Raw genomic sequence first — 20,695 nt, 5'->3', positions numbered from 1 at the left:
CAACTTGTATTTTGTATTGGTTTCCTGCCAACCCTGTTCAAACCAATAGTACACTTAGAAAGTGACGCTATACACACCGAGCTTTTAAGAGAATAATAGTAAGTTTCAAGGAAGGACTGGGAGATGGCTCAGTAGCTAAAGTGCTTGACACCAGAGTTCAGACCTCCAGAACACATGCAAAATGCTGGGTGAACACAGAGGCCAGCCTGTAATTCCAGCCTCAGAAGATGGAGGCAGGGGGCTCACCGAGCAAGCTGGCTAGAGAAGCATGTTGTAGATTGAGAGACTGTCTCAGTGAATAAGGTGCAATTACATCCACATGTACACACACACACACACACACACACACACACACACACACGTACGCGCACACACACGTATGCATGCACGTACGCATGCACGCGCACACACAAACACACAGCATCAACCTCAGGCCTCCACATGTACACATACATACAATTGCACTCAACGACCCTGACCCCGGCCACCTCCACATACCACAGACAGGAAAAAAGAAAACAAAGAAATTATCAGCAAAACAAAAATCAGACCAAATCCTAATTAGCAATAAATAATACCAATGTGGATATTGGTCCCACTAAGTATTTGTAATGTTATTTTAATTATTTCAGATAACAGGGAACCCCTCCTGTCTTTACTTGGTATTGAATAGCCAATAGCCACTGAAATGGATTCATCTAGAATACGACTAATCCCAGGAAGGAACGCTGTTCACTGGGTTGGCAGAGAACTGAGTGTCTGGCAGGGCACTGCTGCTATTTCTGTAGGACACATTCACTCGGGGCGGTTTCAGACAAAATGTAACTCCCCAGTAACACACGCACATGCCTTTCTTTTATGGGAATCATTTTGGTTTCACAGCTCTACAGATGAGAGAAGGCTGGGAATTTATACCTGACCTTGGGGCAGTGTACATGCAGACCACGTGGGAGATGTATGTGCAGGAGAAGACATGACAGCATGGGGCTTTTAAAAGAACTCCCTGCTTGAAAGACCCCAGCCTGCAGACACAGCTTAGGTAGACTCAATCTGCCTCTTTGAGTGGCTAGGCATGAACAGAACTATAAACTGGCCATGTTTATGGTTCTGCTCTGAAAGTCCTGAGGTGATTATCTTATCAGCAAGGAATGAGAAAAACTAAGGTTTCATGGTGACAGACTTGAGCATATAAGACATGTGATGTGTAGTTTACCACTAAGCTGTTGGCCCCCAAGGCCCGGGGTGTGGTTATGTATATGGGCATTTGTATAAGAACCTGGAAAGGGAAATGTGGAATTTTTTTTTTTTTGTACTCAGCACCAAAACTAACACATATTCAGATGCCAAAGTGATACCAAACTAATTCAAATTAAAGTCTTAACACTTACTGAATTATCAAAGGTTTATCGGAGAAAATAAAGGGCTTTTCAAGGATGGCAGATATTGCGTGGTGCTTGGCTTTAGACTTCAGAACCAGGCCTCGGTCGCCAGGGACCTGGTCTTCCTTCAGCTCTTCTATTTCCCATCTTCCTGAAAGAGGAAGCAAAGCAAGTGAGCTAAAGAGAAGTCACAGAAAACCGCAGCCCAGCAGTTGTTAGCAGTGAATTTTGCCATGAGAACTGAAGAACACATCAGGAAATAATATCTGCTCCTTGTATTTCCCTTCCTTTGCCCTCTCCTTCCTCCCATTCCCCACTTCCCGTTTCCATCTTTCCCTCCCCCTTCTCCCCATCCCTCCTCTTCCTTTCTTCCTCTCTCCTCTCCCTCTTTCCTCCCTGGTCTCCCCTGAGCCCCCCTTTTCTTTTCCGTTTCATTTTTCAGAAACTGATTTCATTTCCTTAACCCAAACTCAGAAGACTAATAAATAACATGGGAGGTACACTTCTACAATAGATGCAATTAGGTTTTCTGGACATATTTTCAATAAGATGAATTAACATGGTTTGTCTCATCAATTCTATCAATGCTGACTTTAAGAAAGAAGATATAAAAGCAGTGCCCTTCCTCTCTGTGGAGTCACTCTTCCAAGTGCACCCTCTTGACCAAGAGCAAAGTTTACCTTGTCCAGACACTTAAAATAAAATGAAATAAAAACAAGATGAGACAGTTAAAAATGCATATGAGACAGAGTGCATCTTTAACATAAAGTCTGCCCAGTAGGTTGAGTTTACTAGGAAATGTAAGCACTCTGCAAGGATTCTCACAGCATTCGGTAGGTACTTAATTTGCATTTGAAGACTAGCTCATCACACAAACCTTTCTGCTTTAAGCCTCATGTCTGGGAGAGCTTTGGGCCAGGAAGCAGCCACACCCCAGAGAAGCACTAAAGCCATGGAGCAGCAAAGCCTAGGTCTCTGGGCTGTTCCTGCAGGGAGACTGTGGGCCACACAGGCTGTGAGCCAGGTGGGCAACTGGAGACCCAGAGTTCTGTGCTGGACATCACTCTTTTAAAACAGGAAAAAAATCAACTTATGTTTATTTCAAAATTATGTTTGAAAATTATATATGTGTGTCTAACTAAACGCAATCCAGCAAAAGATGGTTATTTTGCCATGATGTTTCAACTCACAATTATTTTTACAGGCACATTTAAATCACTAATGCTCTAGGCTGCTTTTTTTTTTTTTCTAAAAACAATGAAGTTATCACAAGTCTTATGATGAAAGCAGCTTGAGTTTCAGTCTGTCATTTGTGACACTATTGGGACTGCTGCCTTCACTGTAATCACATTGCCACTCGGATAGCTAAGGCAGAAGGATGACAGGATTGAGGGCCACCTGGGCTACATAGCAAGGCCCATCTTAAAAATAAATAAATATTTGCAGGTTTCCATAAAGCATACCCCATGTTATATTTTTTCTAGACTGAACATTTTACTTGGTTTAAAAAGAAGACTGAAGGGCTTAAATCAAACATTCTGGTTCTTAGCGGTACAGGGTTTATTTGGGTCAATTTTAGCAGTATATTCCTTGGACTCATTGTTTCTTTGAGGTGAAGAATTCTGTAAATGGCTTTACACTGGTCCACACATGGTCTCATGTGGAGTGTATACACATGTGTGGCAGGAGGACTTGCTGGGAAGGAAAACATGTAAAGAGGAAGGCAGGTGGGTGTGATCTCTAGCTTACACAATTACAGAGGCTGCTGGGCTGTGGCCTCCAGCTGAGTCTGAGGTCTCGGCCTTACTTATGCTTAAGAGTGTGAGGACCTCCTAGACAATGAGTTTCCCCTCCTGGTTCCCTGCAGCAGTGGATATATGATGCTAGAGGAGGCAGCTTTTAGACCAGAAGGGAGACATTATTTTGTCATTCTCTAAGGTGGTCTTTCTAGGGAAGAAAATATACCCTCAAAGTTACTTCCATAGCCAAGCCTGAAGACAACCCCATCAGGGTCCTGTGGATAATGGTCAAGGCCTGAGGCTGTGGCTACAGAGGTGGCCACTATCTTACAGTGCTTATTAACACACCTCTGCTCTTATCTATGAGTGCCCAGGCTTGGGGGAATCACCTAGAACAGCAGAGCAAGCTAACGCCCTGGGGTCAAAGTCCAACTATGATTTAAGAGTCAGAAAACTGGCTCAATCCGGCAATCCCTGAAACAATGAAGAGGAACAGGGTGAAAATGGAACATTTCATGGTGATAGCTGGTTGGTCCTTCTGGTCAACGTAATTTAACAAAAATATAATCTCAGAGGCTAAGTGAACGTGAGTTATTGTTATCTAATATTTGAGTAAGTATTTTACCATCATACATGGAAAGCTCTGAATCCATATCATCCTTCTTTGCTTTTGACAAGACCCACCTGTAAGTAAAGATATTGCCATTGAAATAATATTTGCAATTTACAGATAAAATGAAAGTAAATATACAAGAAGATACCCAACATAATCAGTTTTCATTAAAAAATGAATTCGTGCCAAGAAATTAATCAGTTAATCTAGCCTTGCACAATCCCAGGAGGCTCAGAATCTATCCTTGAGTATTGCTGTGGGAGTAAGTTTGCACACTAGGCCACCACTTCTCAGGGAGGAAATGAAGTACATATCTAACCACTAGCAGAGGGTCTGGAGCATAATTGTCAGTAGGTGTTAACTGCTACAGATAGGCATACCATCACTGGCTGCAACATAACTCAGTTGTCTTGTGCATTCCCACTGTTAATATTGTAAGGATGGAAAAATACAGCCTAACTCTCCAATGACCCCAGGAAGCTAGAAGTTTAAAAATACTCAATATCTTAAATTCCAGAACCTGCCCTCAGCCAGTAAATAGGCTATAACCCTATAAAAGCTGTCTCAAGTCTACTCAGGGTCCTCAGTCCTCTACCCCTGTGTGGCACACGACTGTGGACCCCAGTGCACTTGGAATATAAAAGACCTCATGCTTTTACATCAAGACCCCTTCTTGTGAGTGATTTGGGGGTGTCACCTTTCCTGAGTGGGAGCCTGAAGGTCCACGCTCTGCAGGTCTTTCATTTGGTGCATTGGCTGGGAATCTGCCACCACCCCTCTCACCATAGAACTGACTTGGAGGTACGGGGATCCACACTGGTGTGTGTGTATGTGTGTGTGTTGGCCGGTGTCTCTGTTTTGAGTGTCTGTTTTCTGGTATCTGTATTCTGGAACGCGCATTCTCGGTTTTGGTTTGCATTTGTCCTCTTGGGCCCTAAGGACCAGAGGACTGTGATCAGCAGACCTGCTAGGGGGATCACAGGCTGCTGCCCTGAGGGACCCCTCAGGGGGGGTATGGGAGCCACGGGGATGCCTGTGGGCTCCTTCTGCCCATTGGTAGGACCGAACTTTGTTGTTGAAGTATAAGCTTCCTCCGCGGCCATTCAATTCTTTAGCCTGCTTGTGGAAGACGCAGATGGGTCACCTGTGTCTGGATCTGTTAGTTTCTGTTTCATGCATTTTCATTCTGTGTGTCTTTGGTGTCTTTGTCTGATGACTTCTCTTAGTTTCACTCTTGACTACTAGACTGAAGTTAAGTCTCAGGCCCATAATTTGTCAGTTGAGGTTAGGAAGAGATCTGGCAGACTTTTTGTACCTCTGAGTGGCCGACATGGCCACCAGAGGAAACCCTTTTAATTCTGAGATTATCCAAGCTGTTAAGGCAACTGTGTTTTCAGACTAGACCTGGCTCTCATCCTGACCCGCTGCTCATGAGCACTGGTGGGGCCATCTTCAGGGTCAGGAGCCCCAGCGAGACTGTGAGCAGATGCATCCCCTGACAACAGGAGTGGGGTGGGGCTACCGGAGCAGCTGCAGCCAATTGGCCATGGGCTGGGGCGGCAGGGCGGAGCCACGCCAGAATGGACAAACAGGGTTATGACCCTGCGGCTGCGCACATTTGGCCCCCCAGTGTCGGATGGGGGGCCAGTACTGGTCCTTCTCCTCCTCAGATCTTTATAATTGGAAAACTATCCACCCCCCTTTCTCAGAGGATTCCCAGTGCCATACAGGGTTGGTGGAGTCCTTTATGTTTTCTCAACAGTCAACAGCTGCTGCGGACACTCTTCACAACTGAGGAGCAGGAGAGAATACTATTGGCTTGGGATTCCCCTTGACTCTCCCCATTTGGGACTTCAACAATGCTGAAGGTAGGGAGAGCTTGAAAATCTATCGCCAGGCTCTGGTGGCGGGTCTCCCAGATGCCGTGAGATGGCCCACCAATTTGGCTGAGGTAAAGAGAGCACTCCCTTTGACCCTACCTCAGAAGCCCAGAGAGCTTCAATGGCTCTGGCCTTCATAGGGCAATCTGGCCCCGGATATTAGAAAGAAACTCCAGAGATTGGAAGGGTTACAGGAAGCCGAGTTATGTGATTTAGTGAAAAAGGCAGAAAAAGTGTATTACAAAAGGGAGACCGAGAATGAGAAGGAGAGACAGAGAAAGTGTACTGAAGGGACAGAGAAGAGAAGGAGAGAGAAGAGAGAGAAACAGAGAAAAGAGACAGAGAAGGTGTATTGAAGGGACAGAGAAGGAAAAAGAGAGAGAGAAAAGGCGTGACAGAAGGGAGGAAAAGAATTTGACTAAAATCTTGGCCGCAGTGGTTGAAGGAAAAGATAGTAGAGAGAGAGAATTTAGAAAATTTAAAACAGGGGACCTGGGCAGCAGGACCCCGCTCGACAAAGACCAATGTACATATTGTAAAGAGAAAGGACAATGGGCAAAGGACTGCCCCAAGAAGACAAACAAGTGATGGAAGGTCCTACCTAACCCTGGGGAAAGATAAAGATTAAGGGAGATGGGGTTTGGACCCCCTCCCCGAGCCCAGGGTAACTTTGAAAATGGAGGGGAAACCAGTTAAACTTTTGGTGGATACTAGAGTGGAACATTCTGTGCTGATACAGCCATTAGAAAAATTAAAAGACAAAAAATCTTGAGTAATGGGTACCACAGGGCAACGGCAATATTCATAGACTACCCAAAGAACAGTGGACCTTGGCGTGGGCCAGGTATCCCACTCATTCGAGATTACATCCCACCAGCCAACCGCTTTTTGCCTTTGAATGGAGAGACCCTGACAAGGGCAGAACTGAGCAGCTCACCTGGACCCGACCGCCCCAAGAATTTAAAATTCCCTGACCATCTTTGATGAGGCCCTTCATAAAGATCTAATACCCCTAGGTGACCCTCCTCCAGTATGTAGATGACCTACTTCTAGCGGGAGCCACCCAACAGGACTGCTTGGAAGGAACAAAAGCACTGCTGCTGGAATTGTCTGACCTAGGCTATTGAGCCTCAGCCAAAAAGGCCCAGATTTGCAGAAGAGAGGTAAAGTCCCTGGGGTACAGTCTACAGGATGGGCAACGATGGCTGACGGAGGCTCGGAAGAGAACTATAGTCAAGATACCGGCCCCAACCATGGCCAGGCAAGTAAGAGAATTTCTGGGAACATCTGGGTTTTGCAGGCTATGGATCCCGGGTTTGAGACCTCAGCAGCTCCACTCTACCTGCCGACTAAAGAAAAAGAAAAATTCTCCTGGGTGGCAGAGCATCAGGAGGCATTTGATGCCATTAAAAAGGCCCAGCTGAGGGCACCTGCTCTGGCCCTCCCTGATGTAACTAAATCTTTTACCCTTTATGTGGACTAGCGTAAGGGGGTCGCCTGGGGAGTTTTGACCAAATCCCTAGGGCCATGTTAAAGACCCGTTGCTTATCTGTCAAAGAAGCCTGATCCTGTAGCCAGGGGATGGCCTGGCTGTCTAAAAGCTATCACAGCTGTGGCTGTACTGGTCAAAGAGGCTGACAAGTTGACTTTGGGGCTAAAAGTAACTATAATAAGCCCTATGCATTGGGGAGCATTGTCCAGTAGCCCCCAGACCGATGGATGACCAATGCCTGCATGACTCACTACCAAAGCCTACTTCTCACCAAGAGGATTACATTCTCTCCACCAGCCACCCTCAACCCCTGCCGCTCTTCTGTCTGAGGAGACTGAAGAACCAGTGACTCATGACTGCCATCAACTGTTGGTTGAAGAGACTGGGGTTCACAAAGATCTTATGGACATCCCACTGGCCGGGGAGGTGCTGACCTGGTTCACTGATGGGAGCAGTTACGTGGTAAAGGGTAAAGGAAGGGCAGTGGCAGTGGTGGATGGAACCTGTACCATCCAGCAGCCTATGGAAGGAACCTCAGCACAAAAAGCTGAGCTCATGGCTCTTATGCAAGCCTTGTGGCTAGCCAAAGAGAAGTCCATAAACATTAGACAGGCAGCAGGTATGCTTTTGCAACTGTACATGTGCACAGGGGCTATCTATAAACAAAAGGGGCTGCCTCAACCATGGTGGCTAAAAAAATTACTGAAGAAAAATTTTCATAGATTTTAAATACCTAAGGTAGTAAGATCAGATAATGGTTTAATTTTCGTTGACCAGGTAAGTCAGTGATTGGCCAAGATATTGGGGATTGATTGAAATTACATTATGCATGCAGACCCCAAAGCTCAGGTAGAAAGGATAAATAGACCTTCACTAAATTGACCGCAGACACGGGCATTAATGATCAGCTAGCTCTCCTACCCTTTGTGCTTTTCAGGGTTAGAAACACCCCTGAACCATTTGGGCTGACCCCCTATAAATGGCTCTATGTGTGGGGGGCTCCCTCTACTGGTGGAAATTGCCTCTGTACAGAGTGCTGATATGCTGTTTCCCAGCCTCTGTTAGCTAGGCTCAAGGTGCTGGAGTGAGTGAGACAGCGAGCAGAAGCAGCTCCGGGAGGCATACTCAGCGAAAGGAGACTTGGAAGTTCCACATCGCTTCCAAGTTGGAGATTCAGTCTATGTTAGATGTCAACACACAGGAAACTCGGTGAAAAGGTCCACTTTGCGGCCGTTCCAGAATATGTCCTCTTCCCCTGGACCCACCCCCCCCCCACACACACCACTCGAGGTTATAGGACCCAGGGACAGCCTCTTACAATTGCTCATTTTTATTGCTCTCTTGTTGGTTACTGTTGAAAAATTGTTACTTTTGTTAAGGAACAAGTGAGTGCAGTCCAGATTATGGTATTTACAACAGTACAAGAGCCTTCTGAGTCAAGAGAAGGCTGCCCTTTAGTCCTCCCAGTTCTAAGATTAGAACTATTAACAAGAGAAGAAGTGGAGAATGTAAGTATAGCCTAACTCTCCAATGACCCCAGGAAGCTAGAAGTTTAAAAATACTCAATACCTTAAATTCCAGACCCTGCCCTCAACCAGTAAATAGGCAAAAGGTCACGCTTACCTGATTTTGTAAACTGTTTGGGAAACCCTGCCCCAGTGACCTAACCTAACTGCCATTTGTCACCCCACCTAGGAGCCCGCACAAATGCAGACCTCCAGGTCTATAGGAAACTGATTGGTCTATAAAGTGTGGGCTTGGATGGTTTAAATTGATTGGTCCACACCATGTGGGCTCTGGATGCTATGAGATGATGATTGGTTTACGATGCGCGGGCTTTGTTGTAACCCTATAAAAGCTGTCTCAATTCTGTACTCAGGGTCCTCAGTCCTCTACCCCTGTGTGGCACATGACTGTGGACCCCAGTGCACTTGGACATAAAAGACCTCATGCTTTTACATCAATACCACTTCTAGTGAGTGATTTGGGGTGTCACCTTTCCTGAGTGGGAGCTTGAAGGTCCATGCTCTGTGGGTCTTTCAATATTTACCCTAGAGAATAAGGAAATGACATGTGCTTCCTTTGCATTCTGAATTTGTGTCTGTCTTTGTATAAATACATAGCTTTAAACTATTTCACAATCACAGGAGAGCTAATTCTCACAGATCAATAGCTTCAGAAAACCCATCAAATTGAAGAAAATGTGCTTTGCAGGAGTACTCACCCAGCCAGCCTTCCACTGTCAAATGTTTCTGTAAAATATACTTCTCCTATAGGTTGAGGTGTCTTATATTTAATTGTCTAGAAAAGAGATTTTTTTAAATCCAAAGTTACTCATTTTTGCAAATATCTGAAGTCACCATGATTGTTCAGAACCTAATACACAGTGCTCATGGGCAGGAGAGATCCCGGATGATATGGGCTCTGGTTGCAAAACTCATGTCTTAGTAATATCATAATGAAACCTGTTATTTTGTACAACTGATGTCTGGTAATGAAATTTTTAGTGTTATTTCCAACTACTTGTCATCTCACCAAATATACTTATGAATGGTGAGCATGTGTCAGTTTTTTTAAGTGTGAACTTTTAAAGACCCCTGTAATGCCCCAGATGACAGTTTATCAAGCATTACTTTATAAATCATAGAACTAAGTTTCAAAAGAGATATCTTTGTGGAGATTGAAATTTAAAGGGGAAGCAAAATATTCACTGCAAACAGATAACAACATTTATCTGCATATTAAAAACCCAATGAGATGAGATGAAGCAAAGGAATCTGTGAGAACTTCCTATGTATTACTTGGCCCTTTAAGCAGAAACTAGGAAGGATGAATGATTTCTACTCATCACACTATTAGATGTGAATGCACTCAATATGGAGGCTCCAGAGGATGGTTAAAATAGATCAACCAAAATCTCTGTAAAGTTCCCGGGTTCCCATCAGTCACCTCTCAGGACAGACACCCACACTGCTGAGCCAGAGTCCTGGTTCAGCCCAACTAAAGCCAGCCTTGTCATGTTGTCCGTTTCCAATCCATTATCCTTGTGTGCATTTTCTACCCACAGAGAAACAAACAAAAGCTGCTTCCTTTACTTCTCAAAGAACCACAAGTTATGGCATCTTCCATTTTGTCTGGAAAAGTCTGATATTATCAGAACTAGGACTAATGGCCTTTGCCTTTGTGAAAGTACTTGGTCCTCTTTAACTAGTGAAGTCCTGCTTTGGTAGCAAAAACTTCCCACATACAGAGCACAACCAGAGTATGTGCAAACAATCGTTAGCTGTAGGTGCTCTAAGAACACAGTTGAAAAAAAAATTTTTTTTTCCTATGCATTGAGAAGACTAACCCTGTCAGAGAGGAAGAAAACCTATCTTGAGGGACCTGTCACTCCTATGACCATGGGAAAGAATAGCTTATAACTCACTTCTCAACCGTCTTACCCCCGAGGAAGGGTCGTCTTCTTTAATAGAACTCTCTTCTGGATTTTCACTCAAGTCTTCCACCTCAACATCATCATTCATAAACTCTGCATTAACGGTGATGCACAGAAGACCCAAGCATAGTCCAACACCTCGGAAACGCATATTGACTATCTGTGGAATTAAAGCAGTCAGCAAAAAATCAGGCAAGGGTACCGTGTGATAAGAACCATAGGGAGAAATCATTTCTCCTTTATTCTGGATGTTTGCATCACCAGCAACATTATATAAATTAAGCCTTGAACAAGTAAAACACCAATTTAAAATCTGCAGTTTTAAGTCTTCTTCCAAAACCAAACAGTTAATGGTATAGAGACATAAAGATGTCAGCAACAAAGTCTATCAAATGCAAATAATGTTGACTCATTGAAAAGAAAAAGAAAGCTATCATGATCCCTGTATTTTCACTTGTATTGTTTTAAATAATGTAAATTAAGTATATACAAAATTAGACATTTTATAATTATAAAGCTAGAGTTCACTTACATCTAAACACCAAAAACTAAGGGATTTTTAATCATACATTTAACATAATAATATTTTGCCAAATCAAACCCCATGCTGTAGAAAGCTTTTACTGGAGCTCATGTTCTTATGAACTCATTGTTCCTATAATTCCATGAGCATCACATGATTATCCAACCACATGTCTTTTCAAACACTGCATAACTGTTGTTCCTTGTGCTAGAAGAAACGCCAAATACAACCAAGTTGTTGTCCTCTTAGCAGAAATGATTTATTCAATTTAATTAATATGTTCTCACCCACTCTTATTAGTATATACTAAGTCAAGATCTCTCCTGTGGTGCCAACAGACTTTCCAGTAGTGTTGGGCACTGAAACAGTTCTGTATCATTGGTTCAAAAGTGGTCATATAATAATAACACACCATCATCATCATGTATGCTACTCTTTCCCCAAAGCTAACATTAACATGGGAACTTTTTTATATTTATTATTTTTTCTTATTTTACATATCGATCCCAGTTCCCTCTCCCTCCCTCCCATACTCTCCCACCCCCTTCCTATAACTCCTCCCCTCCCCCCGCCCCGACTCCACAGGGAGAGTGATGCCTTCCAGCAGGGATCATCAAAATCTGTGAAGTCATTTGGAGTAGGGACTAGGCCCTCCCTCCTGCCTCTAGGATAAGGGAGTATCCCTACATGGAGAATGTGCTCCCAAATCCTTTCACGCACCAGGGATACATCCTGGTTCCACTGTCAGAGGTCCCTTAGACTGCTCAGGCCTTCTAACTGAGACCCACGTTCAGGGGGTCTGAGTCGTTCAATGCTGGTTTCCCAGCTATCAGTCTAGGGGTTCATGAGCTCCCCCTTGTTCAGGTCAGCAGTCCCTATGGGTTCTGTAGCCTAGTCTTGACCCCATTTTCTTATCACTCCTCCCTCTCTGCAACTAGATTCCAAGAGTTCGGCTCAGTGTTTAGCTGTGGGTGTCTCCTTCTGTTTCCAGCAGCTACTAGATGAGAGCTCTATGATGGCATATAAGGTAGTCATCAATCATATTAAGGTAGCCTTTGCACTGTTGCTCAGATTGTTAGTTGAGGTCATCCTTGTAGGTCTCTGGACATTTCTCTAGAGTCACCTATAATGGCTCCTTCTATTAAGGCATCTCTTTTTTTTTCTCTTGTCTATTTGTCCCCCAACTCAATCTTCCTAGTCCCACATGTTCTCCTCTCCTCCCTTCTTTCTCCTAACTCCCTCTCCACTCATTGCCCCACTGCCCCCACTCCCAATATGCTCAGGAGATCTTCATCAAAATCCCAGCACAATTTTTCACTGAACTTGAAAGGATAATACTCAACTTTATATCAAAAAAACAAAAGACCCAGGATAGCCAAAACAACCCTGTACAATAAAGGAACTTCAGGAGGCATGACCATCCCTGACTTCAAGCTCTACTATAGAGCTATAGTCCTGAAAGCAGCCTGGTATTGGCACAAAAATAGACAGGTAGACCAATGGACTCAAATAAAAAAATCCCGATATTAACCCACACACCTACGAACACCTGATTTTTGATAAAACAGCTAAACGTATACAATGGAAGGAAGAAAACATCTTCAACAAATGGTGCTGGCACAATTGGATGATGGTGTGTAGAAGACTGCAGATAGACCCATGTCTATCACCATGCACAAAACTCAAGTCCACATGGATCAAAGACTTCACTATAAATCCAGCCACACTGAACTTCTTAGAAGAGAAAGTGGGAGGTACCCTTGAACAAATTGATACAGGAGACTGCTTCCTGAACATAACACCAGTAGCACAGACAACAATAAATGGGACCTCCTCAAACTGAGAAGCTTCTGTAAGGCAAAGGACACAGTGGACAAGACCAAACGGCAGCCCACAGACTGGTAAAAGATTTTCACCAACCCCATATCTGACAGAGGGATGATCTCCAAAAGATACAAAGAACTCAAGAAACAAGTCACCAAAACACCAAATAACCCTATTAAATGAGGAGTACAGAACTGAATAGAGGATTCTCAATAGAGGAATCCAAAATGGCTGAAAGACACTTAAGAAAGTACTCAACATCCTTAGCCATCAGGGACCATCATGGAAATGCAAATTAAAACAACTCTGAGATACCATCTTACTCCTGCCAGAATGGCTAAAATTAGAAATACCAATGACAGCTTATGCTGGAGAGGATGTGGAGAAGGGGAACATTCCTCCACTGCTGGTGGGAGTGCAAACTTGTACAGCCATTTTGGAGATCAGTATGGCAGTTCCTCAGGAAAACGGGAATCAGTCTACCACAGGACCGGGTAATTCCACTCTTAGGCATATACCCAAATGATCCACATCCATGCAACAAAGACATCTGTTCAACTAGGTTCACAGCAGCATTATTTGTAATAGCAAGAACCTGGAAGCAACCTAGATGCCCCTCAACTGAAGAATGGATAAAGAAGATGTAGTACATTTACACAATGGAATACTACTCAGAGGGAAAATAAAAACAATGGAATCTTGAAATTCTGAGGCAAATGTATGGAACTTGAAGAAACCATCATGAGTGAGGTAACCCAGTCACAAAAACAAAAGCATGATATGTACTCACTCATATATGGACTTTAGACATACAGCAAAGGATCGCCAGCTTATAATTCACACCACCAGAGAAAGTAGGATACAAGGAGGAACCTAAAACATTCATACAAGGTCCCTCACAGAAGGGGAAAGGGACAAGATCTCCTGAAGATTAATCCTTAATGAAGACAACACTGCCCCAGGCCAGGGCCCTGGACTGAAGGAAAGGAGGTAGTGGGCTGAGCAAAAGCATGCTTCTCTCTCTGCTTCTTGACTGCAGCTTGCTCTTCCTGCTGCCATGCCTATGCCTTCCCAGTGACACGGACTGTGTCCCCTCAGACTGTAAGCCAGAATAAGCCTTCTCTCCTTAAGCTGCTTTTATCCAGTGTTACGTCTTGGCAACAAGAGAATTAATAAAACGGGTATACTGATCACTTGGTCATATAACAATTCTGTTTTTAATTTCTGAAAGCCTCCATAGTACCAAGGGATCCAGGGGTTATCTCTGCCTCCCAGCACTGGGATTATACACGCACACCACCACATTGCATTATCTTCCTAAACATACTTTTTGCTTCTTCCTATAAAAGCTATCTGAGGATTTCCAGACCTTACAGTTCAGAGAATACTCTTCAGTTTTGAGGAATTACTTACTCTCAAAGATGACCCAACACCTTCCTTAATTTAAATTTTCCCTTTCCTCTGAATTGGAATATGCTTATTATGCCCATCAAGATGGCCTAAGGAGCTAGGTTAATCCCCAGGACTCACATCAGTGAGAACTGATTCCCAAAAGTTGTCCTCTGACTGACACATGAATGCCTTAGTGTTTGACCATCCCAACCACAAATAAATAAATATAACTTTTAGTTTTTATTTTTTTGAGACAGGGTTTCTCTGTGTAGCCCTGGCTGTCCTGGATCTTACTATGTAGACCAGCCTGGCCTTGAAACCACAGAGATCCACCCGCCTCTGCCCTCCCTAGTGTTGGGGTTAGAGGTATAACCACTATGCCTGGATTATTTCCCCTTTCTCTTAACATCACCTCTAAGTCAACCACAGTGGTCCTAAGTGTATGGACTTGGGCTGGGAACAATACAGTGCCTTAACACTAGCCTGGCATGCCCAAAGCCCTGGACTCACTACCAGAAAACAAAACACAGCTAGACTGAGCCACTGGTCCCCTAGAGTCTCTGGTAACTAAACTCATTAGGAGGGCTTTTACGGAATGAACACATTTTCACCCCTCAGCCTTCATTAGGGACATGACCTTCCTGACAGATGTTACTAGTTGTCACTGTGTCACTTCTACTCTGGTTAACTGTCACAACTGACCCTTGCCCTCTTGCAAGCCTGGTATTTTCTAACAACAGCTCTTAGCTTGGAAACATTTTCAGCAATTCTTACCATAGATTGCTTCTTCTGCATATTTTTAAAGGCTTTATGTATATGTGTGTTTTTCCTGTGTGGTTATGTACACATATACGTGGGGGCCAGAGGAAGTCAGAAAAGGGCATCAGTGCCCAGGATCTGGAATTACAGGTGGTTGTGAGCATCTGGTGTGGGCGCTGGGAACTGGATCCAGGGCCTCTGCCAAAGCAGTGTGTGTTCTTAGCCACTGAGCCATCTCTCCAGCCACAGTATTTCCCTTGTTAACACACCCACACTCCTGTAAATAGCTCCTCTGATTACTGAGGACTTTTGCCTATGTTCAGGTCTAACACTGACTGAGGTATCAGATGTCATGAAAGTGATGGCTGAAAACTGATTCTTTCATGTGGCCTCAGAAGCTCAGCTACAGAACAACAGTGGTCAAAACTTCCTGAGCTCCTGCTTTCACAGTGGCCAGAGCTGTTGCCCAGAGGTGAACTGAACTGGGCAATTGCTCTGGGCTTCTTCTCACCTATGAAGTGAGAGAGAGGGTTGAGTGACATGAGCTAAGTCCCAACGAAGCTGACAGGTCCAGTTTTCTAATTACAGAATTAAGAAGGAAAACATATTAGGCACCAAAACAAGCCCGGGCACTATTTATAGCACCCATCAGTGCCTGTATATCCATCAACGCATGCCACCATTTACCACAATAAACCATCCTGAGCAGATAGAAAAACAGGACAAAAGAAGACTATTTTATGTGCCTAGTTAGCCACACCAACAAAATGTAGACTAGAAAGTCATCACAATTGCAATTACCAAAAAGAGGGCTACCTAGAGAGATGTAAAACTTCAAGGCAAGCAAGTCAGCCAGCCAGCCAACAAACCAACAAAAACACGATTTACTATTTCCTGCATCAAAAAAGTTTTAACATAAATTGATCATGTTCCACAATGTCTTCCCATTAACTGTGTTATTTTGCCTAACTTGTTTGTTTCTGTTTATACCTTTTGTCTCCAGTTCCCAACTTCCTAGCTATTTTTTAGCTCCAGCAAATCTCTGCAGAGTCTCTTCCTCCTGGGTGGGGCAGATGCCATTTAAATGCACTAAAGTATCCGACTGATTGTAAACAGGCTCTAGATAATGAGTCTCTAGTCATTAAGGTTTAGCTGAATTCAACACACTTTGGCTCCATCCCCAGTGGCGCCCTCTAGGCTCCACCCAAGTGTCTAGGGAGTGGCGGGACTCTGACTACCTTCGCCGGTGATGGTGGAGGAGGGCGGGAGTCCTTTTGGCTTATCAGAGATGGATTGATTGCACAGGGCTGCTTATGAGGAGCTCAAGTTGATTTTGTTTGCGTTTTCTATAAAGGTGAGAAGTACTCTCCTAGGAATATATGGTCGGGGCTCCGTGGAACGGGGTCACAATGGCAACCGCTGGGATAACGGACTCCAGGGGCTCTAGGATGAGCAGGGCACCCGGCCTTACCCAGCGTTAGCGCAGCAGGTGGAGGACCCAAGGGACTCGAAGTGGCGTTTCCCTCCACTGATCTGTCCCCGAGGCTGGCAAAGCCCACCCAGGAGGTGCTCGTTGCACCTCCACCCTTGAACTCAGCCTCCAGCCTCACCTGGCCGCACCCAGTTGAACCTTCTAGTCTCAGGATAGGGTGGGCCCGGGCATCCGGACCCGTTTCCTCACCCCGGCCCCGCAGTCCACACACCTGTCCTACGGGCTTGTGTCCGGCAGCGGCAGCTCAGGTGTCCGACTGGCCGCTACTCGGTCCCCGGCGTCTCCCCAGACCGATCCCGCCGGCAGCCGCCCAGCAGCCACTGCTAACTGCGCATGCGCGAGCGGCCGCCGGAGGCTGCTGTGGCCGCCCAGGTGCGCGAGCCACTGGCTCAACTGCCGCTGGGGACCCAGCGACCGCGCGGAGACCCTGGGGATGAGGTGCTCCCAACGTCAGTAGCTTCTCTGGAGCGCAAGCTGCCTGCTTTGCAGACTGCCCGGGTCTACGTGTCACTCCTTAATTGGCTCCTGGATGTATGGGATGGGATATATGGATGTATCTAACTTAGTTTTCTTTTTCTTTCCTTTTCTTTTTTTCTTTGTGGTTATTCTGTTCTATGAACAGGGTGGGGAGGGGGGTCCTATCTAGTCCAGTCTGGCTTCAAACTGGTTGTTTAGTCAAATCTTCTTTCCTTTGCTTTCTGACCTTTGGGCCACCGTACTGTTAGTGCAGCTGTGTACTAGCCAAACTTTATATCCCCTGTTCCCCGAATTTTAGCTCAATCACGGTTTTAGAAGATTGTCAAGATAGGCGTGCCAAATTTCATACGGTAGATATTTTTTTCCATATTTTTGTATTTTAACAGCTGAATGCTCATGATTACCAGTCAGGAAGCTTCCTATTTGACATGAGACATGTTAAATATTAACATTATGAATGAAATTATAATTTTTTTTCATTTTGGCAATATTAATAATTTTCCAAAGACACATAATTGGTTTTATTAATATTGAACACCCCTTGCTAATTTCTTTCCCTTCTGTATGCTTCCGATTCTGTATGTTGTTTGTATCCAGTATTAGTAAATGTATGGTTTTCTGTTAATCTGTGCTCATTCTGCCCCCTTGATTTAGAATGTATCAATCAGTTTTGCTTGAATCAATTTTACTAATGGTTTCAATACAGTAACTTTAACCCATTTTCATTCTTTATTAGGCACAAGCAACATTATATTTTAAAAAATTTATACATCTCCACCCACAAATCCATTCTATCTAAGCATAAATTCATACTGTTTAATTCAGTCACCACGCTCTGTTATTGCAGTACCCAATTGCCCTAGGTTTAACTGAAGGATGCGTCTTCAAGTCGCTTCTGCTTCTCTTTGGACATCGTTATATCATTTTTTAATTGGTTCTTTGGAGTATGTTTTGTATACAATTTGCTGACTTGTGGGATATGCAAACACCCGAAGAACACAACAAATAAAGGAACATGTCACTTCCAAAAGCTTTATTGACACCATCCCTAGCAACCATAGGCTTTTTGTGGAATGTGATAGAAATGGCACTTACACTGCACTTTTTTTCCTGGCTCCCCGCCAGCCAGCGTGACTGAGATTCATCTGGGTGTCTGGACACAGTGTTTTCACTTCCTTACTGCTGTACTTAACTGTACTTAGTGATGTACAGCTGTTTACAAGTCTACTTTTAGGTGGAAGCTTGGATAGCTTCCAGTTCAGAACTAATGCAAATAAAGATGCTAGACAAGTCTCCTCTTCAGTAGCTATGAGCAGAACTGGCGAGAAGCTGGGCATCTGTTTAGGAAGATTCTTAGTTGCTTGTTGCAGTGTGGCAATTGTTACAACAAGAGTTGTTACCCCATCACTGTTGAGCATGGTCAGTCTATTCTGAGCCTTTTAGGTGGTCCTTAACACTCTCTCACAGCTGTTTACTAAATCTGTTCTGTTCTGTCAGTCTATTTGTCTTGTTCTCATAGGGAGTGTAGGGGAGGAAGTACATGTCAAAGAAGTACCAGTGTACACATGCGCTGCAACATCACACCCCTTTTTTTTTCTCCTGCGGGGTCATGGATTTTCTATGGGGCTCTGCCCCTGAGCTCTATCTCCAGCCTCTTTCATGTTTGTATGAAAGACATGTTGAATTTTTTCAGATATCTTTCTAGCTTCCATGAAAGTAATAAAATGATCTTTTACAAAACCTGATCATTCAATGTAATAAGTTTCCTAACAGGTCCCTGGGGTTCATACACCCTGGATGTAAACACCAGGGCAGTTTGCTGTGGCTTTGGTGTATGTGGACAGCTAATATTGAGGAGTTTTCCACCAGTCAGCATTTATTGCTATGCAGTGTGTGTGTGTATGATCATTATCCAGATTAGAAACTACATTTACACCATTAAAGAATTTGGAAATTTTCTATGATCGGAAATAACTCAGAAATAGTGGACTATAACTATTTGGGTTTTTAAAACTTTACCTTCCTCGTGGAAGAATTATATATCAAATCTAATTCCCTTACATAATCATATGATCACCTGATGGTGCTTTGTGCTTTTTACTTTCCATCAGTTTTTTTCTGTTTTTCTATGAAAACTGTCTGGCTTAAGCTATATGTCTGACATCCATTTTGATGAACTTTTTTAAAATTACACATTTTATCTGAGCTTATAGAAAAAACCCTAAAATCAGCAAAATAAAAATAACTCATATAAATGACTACCTCATTAAATGGCAGAAGTGGCTAGTAAAATCAACAAAGCATCTATAAGTTGATGCCAATAGTATTTTTTAAATGTTTGAGAAACAAAAATTGTGTTCTCAGGAAAAAACAGCTGTCTAGATTTGGGCATCCATTATTTGTTGTTTGTTGTTCATTATTGTCATAATTCTGTCACAGAGTAGGAGGTGTTTAAGTATACAATCTCTTGACAGTTTTCCACACCAATATTAATGCAGGCATCTCTGTCTCCTCTATCCAAGGACGAAGAGACATTTATTCTCACTATTCATATGCAAATACACTACTACTAGACTCTGCTAAAGCTTAAATCTGGACTGTTCCCCTAGAGGTCCAGGTGTTGCAGGTGTGTGAGGGTTCCTGCAGGTGTCCCACAAGGAAGCAAACCACACAAAGAGATGGGAACAAAAACCTGGTGTGGATGGCTCCATTAACTTGGATCAGACTTCGGGGAGTCTAATGCCAGGCATTTCACTGTAGGCATATTTGAACACAATAGAATTTGGGAAAGGGTCTCTAGACAACAATAATTCCCATAATTATTCCAATTCCAGGCGTTCAATAAATAGACAAACATAAGAGAATTATAAGAATAATTAACAAAGGACCCAGGAAAGAGAAAGGCCATCTTTAATTTACCAATCTCTTAATTTTTGCTAACATTTTTTGCTGTGAGCAAAGTGGGTGTAATATGGCCTATTCCACATAAACTTTATAAACAACCCTTAGCATGGCAAAACAATATCCTATGTGCCCCCCCCCCAACAAAAGGCATTTGGATTCCCATGGACAAGGATTAACATGCAACACAGTCATTAAACTTAACTGTCATTTTGGGGTTAACTGTTGTTCTTTAAAGTCTCCTCAAGTTTTCAGCTTAAACTCCCTCTTGGGCTATCTCCTTTGGATGGATTTGTCTTATAACTCACTTATGCATGCCTATATTAATTAGATGAGCCACGGAGACAATGCATCCTGCCATGACCTCTATCAATGGTCACTAATTTTTCCTTAAAGATTTAGAATTGGAGATGTAAGGGCACAAGGGTCTTGTACTCATAGAGGAGCACTAAGAGGAAAGAGTGTGGAATAATCAATCATTCTGGGGAATTAGGGTGAGGTCTGTCCCTTCAGAGAGTACAAATGTCACCAGGTTGGTAACAACCTCCACTCTCAGTTTTCTGGATGGAATGCAGGTGTTGGGTTTTCTCTCCCCCATTGAGGAGACACCACTGTGTGATTAACATTCCTGGTTCTCTCTGTGTTTGGTGTATGGAAGATAGAGGAAGTTTTAGGAGCTGGGACCCAGTGGGAAGCCCTCAGATCACAGGGACAATGTTAGGAGTTGGGACCCAGTGGGAAGTCCTCAGATCACAGGGTCAATATTAGAAGTTGGGACCCAGTAGAAA

At 43.7% G+C, this 20,695-nt stretch overlaps 1 protein-coding gene across 2 annotated transcripts in view; it reads right to left on the bottom strand.

The window, feature by feature from the left end:
• The window catches only part of Clgn (calmegin), a 35,290-nt gene extending 18,393 nt beyond the window's left edge, over positions 1-16,897 (bottom strand). The window contains exons 1-5 of one of the 2 annotated variants that reach the window (XM_051194896.1): positions 16,741-16,897; positions 10,547-10,699; positions 9,328-9,404; positions 3,744-3,802; positions 1,389-1,530 (exon numbers count right to left, since the gene is read on the bottom strand). In XM_051194896.1, coding sequence (XP_051050853.1) covers positions 1,389-1,530; positions 3,744-3,802; positions 9,328-9,404; positions 10,547-10,690 — 422 coding nt within the window. In that variant the 5' untranslated portion in view covers positions 10,691-10,699; positions 16,741-16,897. Of the gene's footprint in view, positions 1-1,388; positions 1,531-3,743; positions 3,803-9,327; positions 9,405-10,546; positions 10,700-16,740 lie in introns of those variants that run through there. The other variant, XM_051194897.1, reaches the window with a different exon arrangement.
• Between the last annotated feature and the right edge of the window lie 3,798 nt (positions 16,898-20,695).

This window comes from Phodopus roborovskii, unplaced genomic scaffold (assembly GCF_943737965.1).
Source record: "Phodopus roborovskii unplaced genomic scaffold, PHOROB, whole genome shotgun sequence".
Lineage (NCBI taxonomy): Eukaryota > Metazoa > Chordata > Mammalia > Rodentia > Cricetidae > Phodopus > Phodopus roborovskii.
This window is presented reverse-complemented; position numbering and strand designations above follow the sequence as displayed.